Below are 20,998 nucleotides of genomic sequence, written 5' to 3'. Positions count from 1 at the left end.
TTGCACTTCATGACCATATACGATCATTTCTCACAAACCCAGGAGCTAGGACTGCGTCGGAACTATGCAGCTCAGATCCAGTGTCAGTGGTTTTACATTACCACAATAGGTTTCAATCGGTTTTCCGAAACCTTATTATGGCAAAAACAGATCCTGTCCTTGGACAAGTTGAAAATTATTTTTGGCGCGTCGAGTATCAAGGGCGTGGTGCTCCTCATTACCATATGGTTTTGTGGATAAAAGATGCCCCTAAAATTGGGGTTTCTGAAAATAAGGATATCCTAGCTTTCATTTTAAAGCACGTTACGTGTTCCATACCATCCAAAAATAATAGTCCAATACTACACGACTACGTTACACGCTACCAGACGCACAACTGCAGCTCAACGTGTTTAAGAAACAAGATGTCCCCGGCCAGATTATACTTTTGCGCGCCCTCTATTGGGTAGAACTGGTATGATTCCGGCAAATATTTTTGGCGGTATTCTCTTTTTCCTTATCAAATATCCTTTCGATTATGAACAAAATCAATTTAGTATGACTTTGGTTTAATATAAACATCACTGATCATTTGACCTTAAAATAAATTCTTTAACAAAAACAATTACAGTTTTTTATATTATACAAACTTTTTTTGAATTAGTATTCACAATAAGATCTTTCTAGTGCGGATTGATAAACTTAGTGATAGTTTCGACAAAGCACTTTCAACGGTTATTTTCAGTTACAATTTTTTATAAACAAACATGATAATTTGTAGATTAAATTATAAGCATAAGTATTCGCAACAAAATCGTTCTATTAACGTCTGATTACTCAAATAACCCTTAATAATAAATTGGACCAGGCAGTTTGTAAGGTTCTTTTCACATACAGTTTTTGACAAACCAAAATTATTATTTGAAGTTTAAATTTGCCTGTAAGCGTTCTTAATAATTTATTTAATTATCTGTTGATTTTAACTTATAATAAGAGTAATCAGTTACTTTCCATGACTAATCTTAATAGTTTCTTAAATAAATAAAATACGTTGACGTTGCAAAGCCACCTAAGTTTTGTTCTAAATGCTATTAATAAATTTAAATCTAATTCCGCACGCGAAAAAGGGCGGAAAGGCACCCAGCCAGCCTGCCAGCAAGGGTCAGGCCAATACTTTTGCAACTCGAAGCGCAAAAGCAAAAACACAAATAATATCATATGAAGTTCAAGTATCATTTTTTTCCACTTGTTGATAAATAATATCAATGCCAAAATTGTAAATTCAGTATTCAATCCACAATATATTTAGATCTAATGGTCCAAATGTAATGAAACTTTAATGAGAGATGTGCTACAATGTATTATATCTAAAAATGGTTGAAAACTTTCAAATTAATTAGCTTTGTCAAAATGATAAATTAAGTACTTTCAGGCCCTTTCCAAGATTTAACATATCGCCTACACATGGCACTAAAAATCCTGTAATTAAACCAAATTACAGGCCATAAAGCTTACAACACACCTAAATGGGAAAGTTCAGAAGAGCCCTTGTGTTTCTACCAAGTAAACGTTACTATGTAAACGCAAAGCAATTTTAGTTCAAAACTGTATTTATTGGAAATATTACATATTTTGAAAAACAATGAAGAGTAGAGAAATCATGATTAAGAAACTAACTGAAAGGGAGGGGGTGAAGTATCACAATATCAGTTACTGTTGGTAAAAAAAAGGATTTACTTGAGATATAGTTTTAAATTATACTTGTTTATCAAGGAGGTCCAAGAAGAAAAAAGCTTCCTCGCAGCGGTACTCTGCTTTTTCGATGACATTCTGAACCTTCTTGCGAGGTAGACCTTACATTTTAATGCAATAATTTTTTATCAGTATCATTTGGTAACGAACGCAGAACGTTCTCTTTATATGTTATTCAACTGATCAGGTTTCGCAAGACCTGCCCCTCTGCACGTTTACAAATCTAAGAATATTGGTTCAAGAGGTCTTGGTTTTATAATCTATTACTCTCTAAAAGACCTGTTTTGGACAAGGATGGGGATGGGTTTTTTTCTTGGAAAATGGTTGTAAGTACTGAATTGTGGATTAAATACAGAATTTACAATTTTTACATTAGAAATTCATTTTTATTAAAATATTTATCCCATTTAATATAATAGAATAGATTGTAACACACCTCAAGGTAAAATTTCAGGACATTTGGATCAGTAGATCCGAAGATATCATCAGTTTGGCCTTAAAAAATAATTTTTACACAAAAAAGCTTTAATCTTTCTTAGTATAATAAAACACATTGAAACACACGTCTCACTACAATTTAAGGTCATTTGGATCAATAGGACAAAGGAAGGATCTGGCAAAAACCTACCTCCTCCCATAAAACTTAATGTTAATTTTCGGTTCCTTCGAATTTTCTTCAAAAGTCGCGCTTATACATGTAAATCGAATTCTTTGAACTGGGGGAGTAGTTATAAGGAAAAATGGGGGTGGAATGCTCTGAGAGTCGGAATGAAGGCTAGTTATCTAAGTCAGATCTAGGCTCTATTTAGCGCCATCATGTCGGCTTAATTTTAATACATATGCCAAAGTAATTTTAAACTGTTTTGCTCTTACATAAAATTTACAATTAAAAAACTAAATTTAATAGATAGTTAACAATGAATAATTATTTCTTCCAAATTGTTGCTAAAATAGTACTGTACGTAGATGACGCTACAATAGGGAAACGCCGGTAGGTGTAGCATGGACAAAGCAATACTGCATTGGTTCGTCCATGGGTGTAGGCATAGAAAAGCGTCTGAAATCTGCAAGGAAGTGAGTTCGAAGATAGTTTGTGCAAATTTTGAAATTTGGTTCATAACTGTTGCGTTTACGAATGGGATGATGATATTGATATTGTTTCTTGATGTCTAGATAATTGTTTTCCTTCTGATGAGAAAAACAAGTACATTTATTTCTGAACTCATTACTTAATGTGAAGTTGTAGTATAAGGTTTTTAATTATCATGTTAACAATGCTTATTTTGATTGCGTTTATAAAAATAATATTGAACTTTTTTTCTTAAAGTTGGTGATCATTAGTGATGACTAGTAATTGATAACTATTATTAGTTAAAATTAAGAGTTTATTAAATAAATTATTATTAACGTTTATAGGTAAATTTAAACTTGAAACGATATTTTGTCTTTGGAAAATATGTAACTGAAAAGAACCCAATTAAGAGTTAATTAAATTATCATTATCGTTTTTAGGCAAATTTAAACTTGAAATGATAATTTTTCATTGTCAAAATTTGTTACTGAAAAGTGAAAAGAACCTTAGAAAGTTCTTGTGCTTCGTAAAATTTATTATTAGGCTTATTTGAGTAATCAAACGTTAATAGAAAGATTTTATTGCGAATGCCAATACTTGAAATTAAACATCAAATTTCATTGCGAATGCCGATACTTAAAATTAAACATCAAATTATCATTTTTGTTTGTCCAAAATTGTAACGCGCTTAAAGAGAAAAAATAAGTTTTTAGACTTTAGCTTATCTAATCCCAAAACCTAAATTCCCAAATTGAATGTAGAGGTATAGTTAACCTCAAAAATGTGTCTGTCTAGAAGCACTTGCAAGTTAATTTAATTAACTTACAATATAAATATATATTTATTTAATTAGAACACTTACAGAGATGGTAATATCATAAACTTGCTTAGTTACAGAGGTTTCCCTGATACACTCTCCAGAGACTACGGTATTAATTTCTTTTGGTTTACAAATCAAATATCTCTTACTTTAAAAATGTGTTTAGTTTTTATTATATTTTAGACTTTCCGACGAGTACAATTCCTAAAATAATTTTGTAAACCTTCTAATGCTAAAAACGCGACGTATTTTATAATTGTAGCGCTACCCGTTTTAAACTGCCTATCTACCATTCGCGAATTTCCCGCCAAGAGATTTCAATTCTCGGCATGTATAGTTGTATAGGCGCGCTACCATGGAAACGCTAGACTCGCCGCCTCAACAAATTTCCCTCCTCCCTGCCCCAACTAAGCTAGACGTGAGAGGAACGCGCCGGCCGCCGACGTGAGAGAGATGCTAGGTTTAAGCAACATAACTCGAGCTTGTTGATAAGAGTAGACGGCCGAGAGCGTAAAGGCGTCAATCCGTGGAGTGAAAGCTCTGTGCGATGGTGTGTTCGAGTCTCTTCGGGGATTTGGAAATTTACGAAAATAATTTCATTTGAAATAAAATGCGTTACGCCACCTAAGAAGTGTAATGTGAACTACGGGTGAATTTGGAGTCGAAAATTCGCGGGAAATTTGAAATTCAAAATATTTGTTTAGTTGGAAATATCCGAACGCGCACGCGAAAAAAAGGGGAAAAGGGGGGAAAAAAGGCGCCCAGCGTTCCAGCAAGGGTCAGAACAATACTTTCGCTGCTCTAAAGAGCGCAAAAGTAAAAAAAAAGTGGTAATAATAAAGCTAAATGTCGTTTTATGTTTCCAAGGCAGGCTACGCAAAAAGCCGAATTTATCGATGTTCATTCATCTATCAATGCTCATTTATCTGCAAAATCCTCTAAAAGACTGTATTCTCTTCCTAGAAATGTAAGCGAAATGTATGTAAACGATTACAACCCCCTGTTACTTTTAGCTATGAATGCTAACATGGACATTCAATATGTAGCAGACAACGAGATGGCCATTGCGAAATACATAACCTCGTATGTTACCAAAAAAGAAAAATCTCAGTTAGAAGATATGTGGGCAGAGCTAGCAAATGCTGATATGAAAAAACGTCTTTGGTGTTTAGGACTCAGGCGGCTCACACATCGGGAATGTGGTGCTTATGAAGTTGCCGATAGATTGTTGGGTCATCATTTGTATGGAAAATCTGCATCAGTTCTCTACATAAACACTGCTGCCAAAGAAGCAAGGAAGCGTATTCTCAAAACCTTTAAGGACCTTCAACACTTAAAAAATATAGATCCCAATAGCAATGACATTTATATGGTCAACATGACTGAAGATATCTACCCAAATAGACCGGATCAACTTGAAAAGACATGCTTATACGATTTCGCTCGCTTTTATTATAGGAATACAGCCAAAACTGCTACACCCAATAATAACATGAAATTGAAAAATAACCTTGGCTTCCTTAGAAAGCGAAGTAAACCATTTTTAATTCAGCATAACAACTATGATCCTGATAAATCTGACACAGAGTGTGAAAACTACTTCCGTACCTTATTAATGCTTTTCCAACCGTGGCGAATGGAGACTGAACTGTTAAATGGTCTTCCATCTTACGCCAAGGCCTTTGAAAATTGTTCGGAAAACTTGCAGGCTATGATGCAATATCATGAAAAGCTACAATATATTAAAAAAGCGCAGCTTGACCTTAATAAAAAACTTCTTCAAGACAAGTCTCAAAATGAACCACGTAGAGTAAACAGTGATGATATTCAAAACGCCTTTCAAGCTAAAGAGAACAATGAAGCTGAAACTGCCATGATCGAAGTTCACACATCCATGGATAAAAATGATAGTTTGTCTTCCAAAGATTTAACTATACAAATAAACTCCCTTCAAGAAGATCAACTCCTTATCTTTAACAAGGTTAAGGAACATTTCAGCAGTCAAGACCCCAACAAAAGTAATTTAGTCATGTTCATCAGTGGCTCTGGTGGCTATGGCAAAAGCTACTTGATAAAAACAATTGAAAAATTCGTATCCTACATATACAAGAGCAATAGAAGTGTTGCACTAGCTGCTCCAACTGGTCTGGCAGCTTTAAACATATGTGGTGTAACACTTCATCGCCTTTTACTTCTGCCCGTTGAGCATGGAAAAACAGCCAAATATACAAAATTAGGGCATGATAGCTTAGCAGCTATGAGAAACACACTTCGTGCTCTAAAACTTCTAGTGATAGATGAAATATCCATGGTGTCTTCTCTACTTTTAGTTTATATCCATTTGCGGTTATGCGAAATTAGTGACAGCGACAAACTCTTTGGTGGGGTTAGTGTGCTTATGTTTGGCGATCTATTACAACTTTCCCCTGTGAAAGGTGATCCTCCTTTCTGTAATTTGACACATTTAGAGGCTCGTCTTAAAATTGGCTGCATTGGTGAATTAAATATCTGGAAAGAAAATATGTTGTATGATGAACTTACTATAAACAAAAGACAAAAGAGCGATTTGGTGTTATGGCAAAAATAATTTATTTTTGGCTTCAAAAAATGTCAGCCGAAATAAAAAGTAAAGAAAATGTGTTAAGATAATGAAGTTGACGCCCCTGATAAGAATCGACAGTTTTTAGCTGTGACATGTGAAATTAATAGTCATGACGTAATATTACCGCTTTAATAATTGGTGCTGTCATGACATGTGATATTAATTGTCATGACGTAATGTTACCGCTTTAATAAATGGTGGTGTTATATGAAACGGTTAGAATAAATAATATCTGTCCCTTAGAAGCCGTGACAAGAACAGTGAGTTGCGACACAAAATCAACGATGTAGTATATATCAGGTTTTTTCCGTTTGTAAAAACGGTTTTTTTATAATATAACTTACCTCTAAGGCTTGATGAAAGAAAGTGCTACGCAAACTGCCCGCAACTATCTTCCCTTGATGGACAGCGGCAGCTAATTGGTCAAAGTGTCGATCGGTTCCTCCAAACCCGGAAAGTTCAAAAATGAAACTGCTCAAAAAAAGATACCATAAGTAACATATACACAAAGAAATAACAAAAAGTGAGACAGTAATGAAAAAGTAGACGACCCATGATTATCATTTATTGTCGAACTTCTAGGGGCAAACTCGTCTATGAAAAGCGCGAGCGTAAACCGAATTCCATCTAGGCCTACAACTTAATATAGCGAAATATATGAAAGATAGTTTGCTTCTTACTCAATTGACCCGAAAAGGAAGCGTAAGCGATCATGGAAAAAATGAGCCAACCAATCAAGCCGACTTTCATGGAACTGCGATCCAATCGCCTGGGTGGATCGGCTCCGGTGTCAAGGAGGGCGCCGTATTCGTACCAAAGAGCGTCACCGAACGACCAAAAAAACCTTTTATTCGAGGCTTTCAAATCGACAAAAAATCGCACCGCCAAAAACTTCAAGAAAATGGCCATAGCGGGAAACAGGCACAGAATGCAAATCCATACCAAGCAAAGTTACAATGAAGAAATATTTTTTTGCCTGGATCTTTTAAACGCAATGGGGATAGGAAAACCAAGGATGATGGTGGTATGATGCGAAATCTGAGAGAAATAGGTGCGCTAACTGTGGAACTGCTCAGGTTGGATGGGACACCAAAAATGGGGGAGGAATTCTCGGAATCAATTATAATTGGTTCGTCTGTAGCCCTTGTTAGCCAATTACCAATGCGTCCGACTATTCCTCCCCTCATTTTTGGCGTCCCACCCAAACTGAGTCGTTCCACAGTTAGCGCGCCTATATTTCTCTCAGATTTCGCACCCTCCCCTCATCATCCTTGGGAAAACTAGACGCGGTGACGGCAAGGAAATTACGGCACGAGCAACAGGAGATTAGTAATCTAATACATTTTGAATCCTTCAAATTTCTTAGTAACGCTTAATGCATTTAGTGTAGGAGGTAAATAAGGATCATTTTATTTTCTGGTACAACCATATTACTAGAAATTTCAAAGCAAAGATAGACATGGGTAAATGAGATGTATTCTCTTAAGCTCACCTTTAAATTTCCGGATATGTCTCTTTAGGACTAAATTATCTTTCCGATCACTAAAGCTTACCACGCACTAGTCCCTTTTGCCCGCGCCCGTCTACCCGTCTTATGATATTTTGAGCTTCTATACTGGTGTACTTACTTCCAAGCTAAATGGTTTAATTAGTGCCAGGGCTCTTGGCAATTCAAGCGGAGCGCGCATAACGAAGGTGGCTTTGTCATTGACATCTGGATGGACAAAATCCACCACCAGACTTCTTGGTAAGCTGTTCTGAAGCGTCATGCTAAAGTTTACTTCCTAAAGAGAGTGATATAAAATTATTGACGTAGAGGGTAATGTTCTCTTTAAATCAAGACAAGTTTCGTTAAAATCGGATAAGATTTCACCAAGATAGAAATTTTTGAAATAATTTAAAAAAACAGGTTGAAAAAAAAATTACAGTGATATTCCTAATGCCCGGGAATTATTTTCTCTCCCCTTCTTTCAAGAGGTTGGCACACGCGAGTTGCATGCTTTAATTTAAAGTTTAAATTTAGTCTAAAGTATGTAAGACTAGGCTTAAGCCTAAGCCTTATTTCGTGCACGCTTTTCAGCTTCCACGTCACAGGGAATTAACATCAACTTCTATTAGCGCGAAGTTATGAGGATTGTGTTTTGAGTGGACCAAATTTCTTGTCGGTACATCTAACGTTTTATAATGCAAAATCGTGAAATTATTGAAAGATCATTATTGTATATCACAGACTAAGTAGTAGACATGCTTAAAATTTTACGACATAAATGATACTTGCCCTTTAAAGAGAGAATTATTAGGTTTAGGTTTGATGAATTGATAATTTATTTGAAGCAAAATAACATAATATAATGCGTACATTAGAGACGAGTCGGGCCCCCGATTTAATCGGGCTTTTTCGACCCGACCCGACCCGAACCCGTCGGGTCGGGTCGGGTTTTTATTTTAATTGTTTTTTCGGGTCGGGTCGGGTTAAGTTTATAATTTAAAGTTGGACTCGGGCCGGGTCGGGTCGAAAAGAAAGTAGACCCGACTCGTCTCTAGCGTACATGGATAAAATAATTTTATATTTAATGTCTATGACACTTTTATGGATACCTAGGAAGAAGGTAAACTTTAATTTGCAGAGGTCACATTTAAGCCTATCAGACCTGAGCTCGTCTATTTTATGATGGCACTTACAACGGTACGAAAGATAGAAAAGGTTAAAATATGTGGTCAAGCCAATTCCAATTTTAATTACCAATAAAGATTCTCAATTTGTCAAGTTTTTAAAACTATTTTTCTTTGAACTAAATACCGTAATACTATTATCTCAGATAGTTTGGAATAAATATACAGAAAGGTTAAATTATTTTAAGAAAAGTTTTTTTTTGTGAAATATAACTTTACATAAAAAATGTAATATGTCAGCGACAGTGACAACTTTAATATAGCAAATAAAAGGTTTTGGGTTTGTGTGAAAGTGAGATGTGTAAAAGTCATCTTTACTTTTCTTTGAAGCACTCTTACGACTCCGAACCATTTGCCTCGTTTCTTGAACCCGAAACTTCGTTCTTTCGACAATACCAACTCGTAACTATATCCATTAAAAAGACTAGTAAGAAACGCGGAGCTCTTTAACCGGATTATTATTTCAGGCAAACAGAATTAACAATAAAGTGAAACAGTAATAGTAGTAGCACCAGGAGTTCATAATAACCCCCTTGGGAGGGAAGTACTAAACTGGTTAAAAGCCCGTATCAACAAAGTTCCGCCGTAAAGCTCAGCGGATTCCCAAAAAAATAGTTACCCCAATTTTTACGCGCTATTTACAGGACAAAAATATTATGTTCTACTCTTGCATTTCTTTCAGTAAGATTATTGCTTTTAAAAGAAATCTATTTATTTAAGTCATAAATGCGTATTTTCGACCCTTCAAACATTTTGTAATCAAAAGGATATCCACCCTATGAACCGAATTACCAATGGACATATCGCATTAAAGGCGGACTTCCAGCGAAAAGGGTTCTAGTGAACTAAAAACCGAGTATCGAGACAAACAATGGAGCGACCGTGCCGATTTTCGAATCCCCGCTGGGGCAAAAGTTTGAAGGGTTCTAGCTAACTGAAAGCCGTGCAATGCGGTTCTAGCGAACTGAATATAAACAATAGAAATCCTTTTAAATTTTTTCCTCCCGAATTTTTGCCACCCTCTGAAGCCAATTCTCTATTGTGTATCTTCAGTTCGCTCGAACCGCATTGCACGGCGTTCAGTTAGTTAGAACCTTTCCAACTTTGGCCCCGGCAGGGATTCGAATATCGGCACGGTCGCTCCATTGTTAGTCTCGATGCTCGGTTTTCAGTTCGCTCGAACCCTTTTCTCTGGAAGTCGGCCTTTAAACCGAATTACCATTGACAGAATCCAATTTAGCTGAATTTACATTAGACGGCAATCCCATTCAGCCGAAATGTGCCAAAGTATATTTTCAAAATTTACGAAGTGACGTATTTCAAATCGAGAGGATTTATGTAGTAATTCCTTCGATTTGATAAGAATTTTAACGTCGTTCGTCGGACTAGGCTAGAGTAATGTAGGTTATGTTAGGCACCGCTCCATTAAAGGATTTTATTGTCATACTTAGGGTTATTACGTTACTTATCGCACCTGAAATTGAAGTAATTTGATATGGTTCTGACACAATCCATAGAATATCCAAACGCGCTAACGACTTGTCCATTCCTAACTTCCATTTGCATTTGAGGAAAGATTTCTTCAACTCCGACTTTAACTCTATGACCAACACTTCTGATTTTCGAAATATCGTACATTTCAAAGTTTTAGCTAATGTGCTATGGTTAAAGATTACTTAGTACCGTTACGGAAAGCCTTCAACAATAAATAAGCAAAGTTGCTAAACGGAGTTTTATAAGGTTTCCGGCATGTTCGGTTTATGAATAATTAAATAGGAAAAAAATGGAATGATGTCCTAACAAACCGATCGAAGCAATAAAAGAACTTCATGAATAAATATTAAAGATGTACTTAGTTGCGTGTCAATTGATTTTTAACTTTTGATTAGAAAAATTTAGTTTGAATTGAATATAATAAAAGCTTTTGATCTATTATTCTTATCCCATGTATAAATTTTTGGTTATAATAATGATTTCATGACACCAAGAATCAAAAATGACACCCTTAGGAGGTTGCCCTGTTGCTCTATTTTTGGTTTCACATGTCACACATTACGCAGCAATTTAAATCGTGATCAAATGGACTATGGTAGTCGAAACGCTACATAAACAACAAGATAGTCTAGCCCATAATTAAGCCACATCATTTACGTTCTCTCGCTGTTCCTGCTTCAATAAATTTACTGCTAGTGAAATATCTCCTAGAAATACGGGGAGGGGATGATTTTTCTTTGGGTGCGAGGCAGCGTGATTATTCCAAATATTCTATATTGATCCTTCAACACGTACTTCCTTCAAATAACTGATTTCATGATCAAATGTTTTCGGAAATTGGAATTGTTCTTGATATGGCGTAGATATGTAATTCTTTCAATTTATCGATAGCAAGAAAATCAGTTGATTGAATTAAATAGTGACTACTAGCTGTTACCCACGGCGTCGTTCGCGTGTAATAAGAACTTCCATCAAAATGATACAAAGAATGGGTAGATTTTACTGATGACTAATATTTTTGTAGCACCCTAGGAGCGAAGGCACTCGGCGTTGCCAGTCAGCCCGTCGGGACATTTTTTATTACTTTTCATGCGGACATTATTCCATAAAGAAGGGTTTTTAAGTTTTTGGCCGCCATTTAAAAAGATGGCAACAAATCGAACCCAAAAGACCATTCAGTCCGTCTATAGGTTAAAGGAAACCCGTGTACTAAATATCTGTGAAATCGGTTGAAACGCGCGGACTTTCTGTTGCATAGAGAAGAGTTTTTACATTTCTGGGCGCCATTTTTTAAGATGGCGGCGTATTGGAAAAATGTTTCTTAGTACGTGCCTACTAGTTATGAGTAGCGTTCCTGCAAATGTTTAGCCTTCTAGGGCAAGCGGTTTGGGCTGGGCGTAGATTATCAGTCAGTCAGTCAGCCAGGACTTTGATTTATATAGATATAGAAGGATTAAATTTTTAGAAATAATTAAAGGAAAAATGCATTAGAGACCGTCCATAAACTACGTCACGCGAAAAAAAGCATTTTCTGACCCCCCCGTTCCCCCCCAGATCACGCTTTGTCACGCTTTTCTCAGACCCCTCCCCTAAAAACCACGTCACATTTCTTTAACCCCCCCCCTCCGCACTATGATTTGTCTTAGCTTACAAATTTAATTTGATTAATTTCTTGAGTGATATGCCGCCCTCTCAGAAATATTTTGCTCGGCTGAAAATTCAAGTTCTCTTCCGTTTTAAGCTTTTTCCCTCTGATTGACCTTTAGAATTTAAATGTCTGGATGTGCTTTTTATAAGCTTCAAAAAAATTCCATAAAGCTTAGTTAAAGGGGCACACTTTTTATGTTTCGACACTGTCACCGAAAACAGACTAATCGAGCTTAAGATTTGGAAAATTTGCCAAAGAATCGAAACCATTTCAATCGGCAGGGGGATTTGACTCATCCTCACAAATAATAGGGGCGAATAAACAGAGACATAAGAGAGTTTACGCTGTTTATTTTAAATGCGCTATTTAAATTGGCTATATAAAGGTGTAAATAGTAGATAATTGCTTAAACTTTCTACTATTGGTAAATTATTGTAACGGTGGACTACGGAATGTTGTATTTCTTCTTCTATAACATAAGAGAGCCAATCGGCCTCTTACTGACTTCGTAACAAAATCAATGCTAAATGTGACGTCACGCATCGAAGAACACCTCCCTCCCCCTTGTCACGGACCGTCACAAATTTAGAAACCCCCTCCCCCCATAAGAGTGTGACGCAGTTTATGGGCGGTCCCAAAGATACCGATAGACTTATGGGCATAGTCGTCAAAGAACGAGTCAAAACAATACTCGCCTGCTCGGAGTCAGGGCCAGAAATAAGCAAAGGACACTGGACATTGTCCAATAAAACTATAAAATGTTACAGTCACTGGACTGGGTTTGGATAACTTGACTATGGAGATGCGACACTATTTTTTCTACACTTCAGTGGACAATGTCCTATAAATTGCCAGTCATACTGGGCACTGGACGCATGTCCTATAACAAATTTTTCTGATTTCCGGCCCTGCTCGGAGTCTTAAATTATCTACAGCTCACTCAGTTCATCATGGACCACACCTATATTGGAGGAGGCCAGGGTTAATAATCAGCGCGCTCGCAACACTACAACTATCTTTGCAACCCTCTCGCAACAAGTGTCTGTAGGCGAGTTAGTGTAGTATTGGGCTGTCGTTTGGAATGTCCGTGGTTTAAATCTCGGTGGTCCGGTAGACGAGAAAAAATTAAAATTAGGAAAAAAATATAGGAGCCAGCTGTGAGAAATACAAATACTATTTACAAGTTGGGAAACCAAAATAAAAACCTCTCCTAGTCGCGATTGCAATTAGGGACCGTCCATAAACTACGTCACACTCTTATGGGGGGGAGGGGGTTTCTAAATTTGTGACGGTCCGTGACAAGGGGGAGGGAGGGGTTCTTCTATGCGTGACGTCACATTTAGCATTGATTTTGTTACGAAGTCAGTAAGAGGCCGATTGGCTCTCTTATGTTATAGAAGAGGGAAAGACAACATTCCAAAGTGCACCGTTACAATAATTTACCAAAATTGTTATTCCATCATCGCTTAAATAGTAGAAACTTTATGCAATTATCAACTATTTACACCTTTTTATAGCTAATTTAAATAACGCATTTAAAATAAAAAGCGTATTCTCTCTTATGACTCTGTTTATTCGCCCCTATTATTTTTGAGTATGAATCAAATTCCCCTGCCGATTGAAATGGTTTAGTTTCTTTGGCAAATTTTCTAAATCTCAAGCTCGATTAGTCTGTTTTCGGTGACAGTGTCGAAACCTAAAAAGTGTGCCCCTTTAACTAAGCTTTATGGAACTTTGTTGAAGCTTATAAAAAGCAAATCCAGACATTAAAATTCTAAAGGTCAATCAGAGGGAAAAAGCTTAAAACCATGAATTTATTTATTAACATGAATGTATATCAGCATTGACTTGTTAAACTACATATTCAGGGATGGGAGGGGCTTAGTTTTAGTGACGTCAGAGGATTTCTGTCGGTTTGTTTTTAAAGCTAAAGCTCTTGTCACGCGGAAGGCTTATTATGCTTGTAAATTGATCAACTACCGCATTCATTTAACTCCAACAGCAGGGAAAAAAACCAGCATCATCAATTCTCACGATTTAAAATGTTAGTAGTTTACTTTCAACCGTTACATTAATTTTCATAATGGCCAAGGCTTAGCACTTTACCAACAGTTTTCAGTTTCAGATTAGGAAAAACATTGCAGGCACTTAATATAAAGATTAAAAGATCACTATCACTTTCGGACATCGTGTTGAGATATTTATTCACGTATTGGCGATCATTTTTAATATTCAGTTGACGCAGTTTGGTGAACCTAACCGAAAATTGTATCCCTCATACAATTTTGTTAAACTGGTCGTCTGCTGTTCGAACTTCCAGGTGTCTCGATTTTGATTGGCTACCGCGATGACGTTAAACGCGTATGTAATAGAAAGGTCCCTCCCATCCCTGAATAACATGATAGAAAGGCTAATGATACACATATATATTCATGTTAATAAATAAATTCATGTTAAAACGGAAGAGAACTTTGAATTTTCAGCCGAGCAAAATATTTCTGCGAGAGTGGCATATCACTTAAGAAATTAATCAAATTAAATTTGTAAATTAAGACAAATCATAGTGCGGAGGGGGGGGGGGGGTTAAAGAAATGTGACGTGGTTTTTAGGGGAGGGGTCTGAGGAAAGCGTGACGAAGCGTGATCTGGGGGGACGGGGGGGTCAGAAAATGCTTTTTTTCGCGTGACGTAGTTTATGGACGGTCCCTTAAGAGGTTTTCCTTAAATAATTAAATAAACATAATTGGTATTAATTATTTTAATCGCCATTAATTTACCTTTATTCTAGTTAAATCGTTTTAAGAAACTTTTTTCCTAAAATCATTTTAAACATAGCTATTGTTGACGTTTGAATTTAAGCGTATGCCTCCAACAATTTTTGGAAATTTAAGGCACATAAAGCCAGTGATCGTCATAAGAAAACCCTTTGGGGGAAGCCCTGCCATTAGGAGGCTAGACGTGTCTCGTAACCCGATCGCCGCGTATTTCTTAATCCTTACGATGGGAGTAGAAGCCAAAAATTGCTTTCTGCGAACACGTTTGCTCCGTTTTACCAACTGAAAACGCGGTGACAGACACAGAGACGTCCAGTGTAATACCTCTCCGTGACGTCATCGTCACGCGGATAGGTAAAATTGACTAACGTAACATCTTATTCTTCTTCTACACACCAGGTTAAACAAAAAGCCTATCGTATACATATATATGCGATATGGCTAAATATATTTGATTATGCACGTTGGCTGTAGACGTAGTCGATAATAAAAGCAAATTTGGCAATTCCCACTGCGAAAAAAAATTAGGTTCCAACTGAAAAGTACTAGGTACAAGGCGAAAGTCAATACGTGAATAATTAGTTTACCCAATTACATCTCCGGGGAAAAATACAACGATTTCAATAAAATCGATGGAATTGAACATATTTTCGCTTTGAGTTTGTTCTGCTTCAAGGCTAATTCGGACCCAGTATTGAAATTGCTAATCAAAGTTGGAGTGCAATCAGTGCACTCCTATCATAAAATCAAAATTAAGTCAAACGCAAATAAAATTTACATAATAATACAGTACGTACAAGAAATCATTTTCTCTAACCATGAGTTCATAAGATGTGTTCTATAGGTTTGTCACTGGTTACTGAGAGCTTGTTATGAAGTGACGTAGGTCATAGATTCTTGTAAAGCGACGCCTGGTGAGGCGCTGCTGTCAAAGGCTTAGTACAGAGTAAATAGGAAGATATACTGGAAATTGCAAAACCGAGTGTAGTCAATGCTAGCGTTGTTCTGGAACTAGCTCTCAGTAAGTCTCTAGCATTACGAAGTATAGGTTGTGTCATCCTACTTATGGAACATATCTTATAAACTTATACTCTAACCAAAAGCAATGATTTGGTCATTTCTAAATAAACACCGACCCTGTTCGAAATTATTCACGATATGAGAGGGGGGATATTGAGGAGAGAGTGACAAAAGCTCTACGCAGAAAATGGGTAATGATTTTTGGGATGTGGTGCACTCCTGTAAGCCCAGCTTCTGGGCTCCCTCACTCTCACGTTGGCGGAATTTTCGCCATATTGGAAAATGGCGCCAAAAATAAAGACAAATGCCAATAACTCTGCTTCTACTTACCCGATTCACAAGTCACGCAAGCCCTTTTCTTCAATTTGTCGGTGCCCAATGTGCGCCGCCGCCAAGAGAAAGGATGCTTCTTTAAAAAAATTGCTCGTGGATTGGAATTAATTAAAAACAAAGGAATTTAGAAAGCTTCCTTAGGGTTTATTTTTAATTTCAGTTTAACATACTTAGAAACAACTTATTCTACGTGTACCTTAATACAGCCAGGTACCGCCCCATATATTATGTCCGCGCACGAAATAAATTTAAAATGGATAATGATTAAAATATCACATTTATCACTTCGCGATATTTACTAATAATATTAATAAGCGAGTTAAAGGCTTAACCCAAACAAAAATAGACAAGGCCTTAGAACTAATTAAAATTAATGAGCAAAATCATTCGAATAAATATTTATAGAAAGAATTTTTAATTTCTTTTTGCCGAAGCAAACAGGCAATATGCTGTACCAGGAATACATATATTTCTTGTGCTTCTGCTTGGAATCATTAATAGGCTATGTTCTGGTTCTATCTGCTTGAATAACAGGTGAAGAGGTGTAGAAATCGCCACCCCTGACGTCATGCATAATGTATTTGAACTAAAAAACCATGTGATACTGACATAGCCCAGCGGTGTCCTCCCATTGGATCGAATCCCATTCGACCAAATTGCCACTCGACCGATTTATTCTGAAATATGATTTCTAACAAATGTCTATGTAAAACATCTTCTCTCAGTGTGGTTCTCTGATTCTCCATCACGTTTTACTGCTGACGTTTCATTTCCTTTTTGTGGCTTTTAGTAATCCTTCGAAGCACAAAACAGCCGTAGAAATTGAAATTCCAATCAACAAAATGTAGATTTCAAGAATAATATTTTCCAAAGTCAGAGGTTTAACAGCTTCTTCCTCACGGCCGTGTTTAGGTACGAACATATTGGGTGTTTTGTAATTACATTTAAACCGGGCAAGTTTAATTATTGGTGGAATTAAATCGGCACTGCTAAACCATGACGCTCTGCAAAACAAATGTTAAATTGTTGATGATTTCCGTGAAGTACAGGTCACAACCTAGGGTAGGAGTAATCAATTCATAGCTTAGATCGTCATTTAAGTGGCGACATGAAATATTGCAAGAAATTGGAGAAATAACAAGTATTGGAGAAAAAAAATACGAAGTAGAGGTATTTTACGAAAACAACTTAAAAAGTTTGCTAATAATTAAGAAATTTTGAGATATATATTAAATATGCAAAGAATTCGAAATATCAGAGGAAATGGCGAAATAACAAATACCACTAGTGTTTCTAAAAATTGCACAGATAAAGGCGAGGTTGAATTTATTCCCTTCAGAGTAAATCCAGTTCCATCAGCTAGAGCCTACCTTGCTGCATAATGTTTTTCTGCGCAAACTAGCTTTAGCCGCGTAGCTCTAGGATTCCGTTATATAGTTCCACTCCTATTCCTCATAGTTTATTTACTAGGTTTTTTAATAGTGAATATTGCAATAGAGTTAAGGTCTCCCTATTCCTTTATTGAAGAAACATCGTTGACGAAGCTGTGTTTTATATGTGTGTAAGAGCTATTTTACAGTATATTTTTGTTCATGGTGGCTTGAAAAATTATTAATAAATTCCTTTGTTAGCAAAGCTAGGAATATGTAAAAGTTAAATGGACAAAATTGATTCTCTGAAGTAACAGACATTCGATTTTTCAGAATTAAAGATATGATTATAAAACTTAAGTTATATGAAAGAAATTCTTGCTTTCGTTTCTTAACCAAAATACCAATTTCTGAAATTATATTTCATAAAATCCGTGGATTATTTAATTGTAAGTTTTATAATCCCTTATTTCAATTAAGAGTGATGTGTATATATCTACTTGAATATGAAAATAAACTTATTATTTTTTTTAGAATACCATGTATTAACAACTATTGAAAAGTAATATTGGCAAAAGTTCTTAGGTAGGAGCTTTATATATAAATCGAAATTACTATTCCTTTAAAGATCCATGAGGAACACAATTTCTTTCTAGAACTGAAACGGAGAGCAAAGGTACAGTGCAAATAATGTTTGTAAATTGAAAAAACACAAGATAAGTCTTTTTAAAATAACTGATAATTTAAATTAAGGTCTATAAAACCAAGAAGGAACTTAATATAGTCATGAGTTAATAACATGTTAGCTCCCTATAAGTTACTCAGGCAATTCATTTTTATACTCCAGCGTTTTCTCCCGCGCCGCCGGCTTCCCAATTATATGCGACGCTCTGCGGCTGCCATGTGAACGAAAATCTTATTTACTCTTCTTTCCGGTTTTTCCCCGGAAGCGCGTGTAGTGGAAGCTAGCCAATGATATCGGAGCTATTTAAGCAGCCGAATATTTCGCTCAGTAGCCTCGGTTAAGGAAACAGTTAAGAAATCAGTGGATTGGATTTAGCTCAGTTGTATAATTTTCTGGTTTCCAGTCACAATAACAACTCTTATCTTTAGCATTCTTGATCAATATCGGTAAATTGCATTGAGTTCCTGCATTTGTTTTGTCTCAGTACTGACACAAACGCCATGATTTAATGTTAAATTGTTAAAACATAAACATTCACGACTAAAACACTCCCTTGGTGAAAAAGCAGCCGACGACTCGAGGTCGAGGAGCCGTACGAGCGGGATTTTTTTTTCGACAAGAGAGAGTGCAATATTCGGATTTTATTCCCGCGCGGGCGAAATGAGAAGAAATCGCTGGATACATTACGCCTATGGAGCCTGAGTAACTTATAGGGAGCTAACATATTATTCACTCATGATATAGTAAATTCCTTCTTGATAAAACTAATAATGTTAATATCTGTTACTTCAGCGACTATATTTTGTTCAATGATCTGTTACGGTAAAGTGTTAAAGTTACAGTTTTGAAAACAACAAAAATCAGAGATACCGATCCCACTGTAAGGGAAATTTCTAAAAAAGGCTTAGGATTTTTTAAAACTTTATTAACGAAGTTACCTTGTTTAGCAAGCACGAGGCTAGGCACCTTGTTTTTCAACCTGAACGAAAATTGGTCAAAATATCTCTTAATGTGCTAACTTGGTAGAGCATCAATGTTTTTGCCATATTTTGAAAGTTAATCAAAATACTCAGACTAAAATTGTTCTTAATGAAACTTCAGAAGTTTAACCTTCATACATATTGTTAATTTACAAGTATTCCTAAACTTCGCTGTAGTTATTGGATGGAGTGGACCTCAAAAACCCAACGCTTTTTCTAGGGGAAATCTGGCGAAAAACTGTGATTTTGTTTTTTTTTAACCATACCGGCGGGTGTCAAATCTTACCTAAAAGGGTCTAACAACCCTTAAGGGTATACCTCTGTGTATTTCACAGGGATCTGCGAGCTCGACCACGCTCCCATGCTTTACAGAGAGCTCATTTATGTGAAACCGTAGTTAATTGTTATCAGGTCGCTCACGCGAATATTATAGTTGGCGTCTGTTCAATAAAATTGGGTTAGCCGAATATTCAAATTTGATTAAATTTTTAGAATGGAAACGAACCCCTCATTGCAAGATTAAAAAAATTATGTTTGACATTTGAATTGTCTAAAAGGTTTCTTACAAAGTTATGATTAAATCGGACAATCGTTTATCACATCCTTTTCTGTATGGAACCGCCCTGAAGAAGGAAAGAAATGGATTTTCAGAGGCGTAAAAGGAAAACGGTAGCTCTTCAATAAATATCGGAATTTGCTCTTTCGTCATGATATCGGGTGTTAGAAGAGCTGAACGTCCTTGGTGACATTCTTCTAAAACTTGTTCGTGTTCATATATTAAATCCAATGATTTCATAAAGGTAATTCTTTTGTATATTTCCCTCATCATGTGGTCATCTGTTCTCTTTTCAAGTCAAGAACATTATCATATATATATAAACAAAACTTATATATGAGGCCTATACACCTACCTCGAAATTGTAGCGAACCTTTCCCATATCTAGTGACACTAAGTGTAATTGTTTACTAAAGTAGACGTCTTCTAAAGTTTCGATTCTTTTAATATCCGGCGGAATGGTCACTTTGGATAAAAGAAGATTTTCAAAAAACGTTAACATCAAGAACATTCCGAGGATCCAACTGAAAAGCAATATTCCGAATCCAAACTTAATTTTATTGAATGACACCGAATCTGAACGAAAGGAAAATTAAATTATAAATATGGCGTTCATAAATTATTTCGCCTAGATATGCATATTTCACATTGCAATTCGTATTTAAATTACATGAAAGAAAAATTTCAAATCAAGGGTCACATCCTTTATATCCAAGGTCAAAGATGTCGATTTTTAACTTCACAACAAACAAATAAGGGAAATTTTAAAGCTGGAAAATCAGAAAAATTCCAATTCCGTGCCAAATAAAATTACTTGAAACCAAATTAAAATCCGTTTAAAATTTTGAATCAGCATGTCTTGGGCTCTAAAAGTCAAGTCACTTTATACATAGTTTTCATATAAGAGAGAGAGAGAGCCTTTTACCCCTAAATTTATTCCCCCTTCTCTCCCCCGTGTCGGGCTGAAAAATATTCTGCGAGCCAACGCTAGCAAACGAATTTTCAGTATAACGTTGATTTTCCCATAGAACTTGGGTTAATATTAGGGTTTGAGGATTCAAATTGTTATTTATGGTCGATTGCTTACTTCTCACTGTAATTTCAAAAATCGGTCAGATAAGAGTTTGTCAATATCATTTTCTGGATTACCAAATAGCCCTGGTCCATATTGAAATAACACCGCTGCTACGGCGGTCGCTCATTCTCCGAGGCGAAAGCTAGCGCCATTTTCAAAGGTGCAA

General features: G+C 36.1%; 1 protein-coding gene across 1 annotated transcript; it reads left to right on the top strand.

Moving 5' to 3' along the window:
• Nucleotides 1-4,599: 4,599 nt before the first annotated feature.
• LOC149596209 (uncharacterized) lies at nt 4,600-6,644 on the top strand. The gene is made up of 2 exons (XM_089861313.1): nt 4,600-6,073; nt 6,577-6,644. Exons 1-2 carry the CDS (start codon nt 4,600-4,602, stop codon nt 6,642-6,644), a joined length of 1,542 nt encoding a protein of 513 aa, XP_089717439.1.
• The last annotated feature ends 14,354 nt before the right edge of the window (nt 6,645-20,998 follow it).

Source organism: Phalangium opilio, unplaced genomic scaffold (genome assembly GCF_054372755.1).
Source record: "Phalangium opilio isolate 3A_F unplaced genomic scaffold, DU_Popi_V2 ptg000390l_1, whole genome shotgun sequence".
NCBI classification, from domain to species: Eukaryota; Metazoa; Arthropoda; class Arachnida; order Opiliones; family Phalangiidae; genus Phalangium; species Phalangium opilio.
The sequence above is the reverse complement of the archived record's forward strand: the minus strand, read 5'-3'. Positions and strand labels throughout refer to the sequence as shown.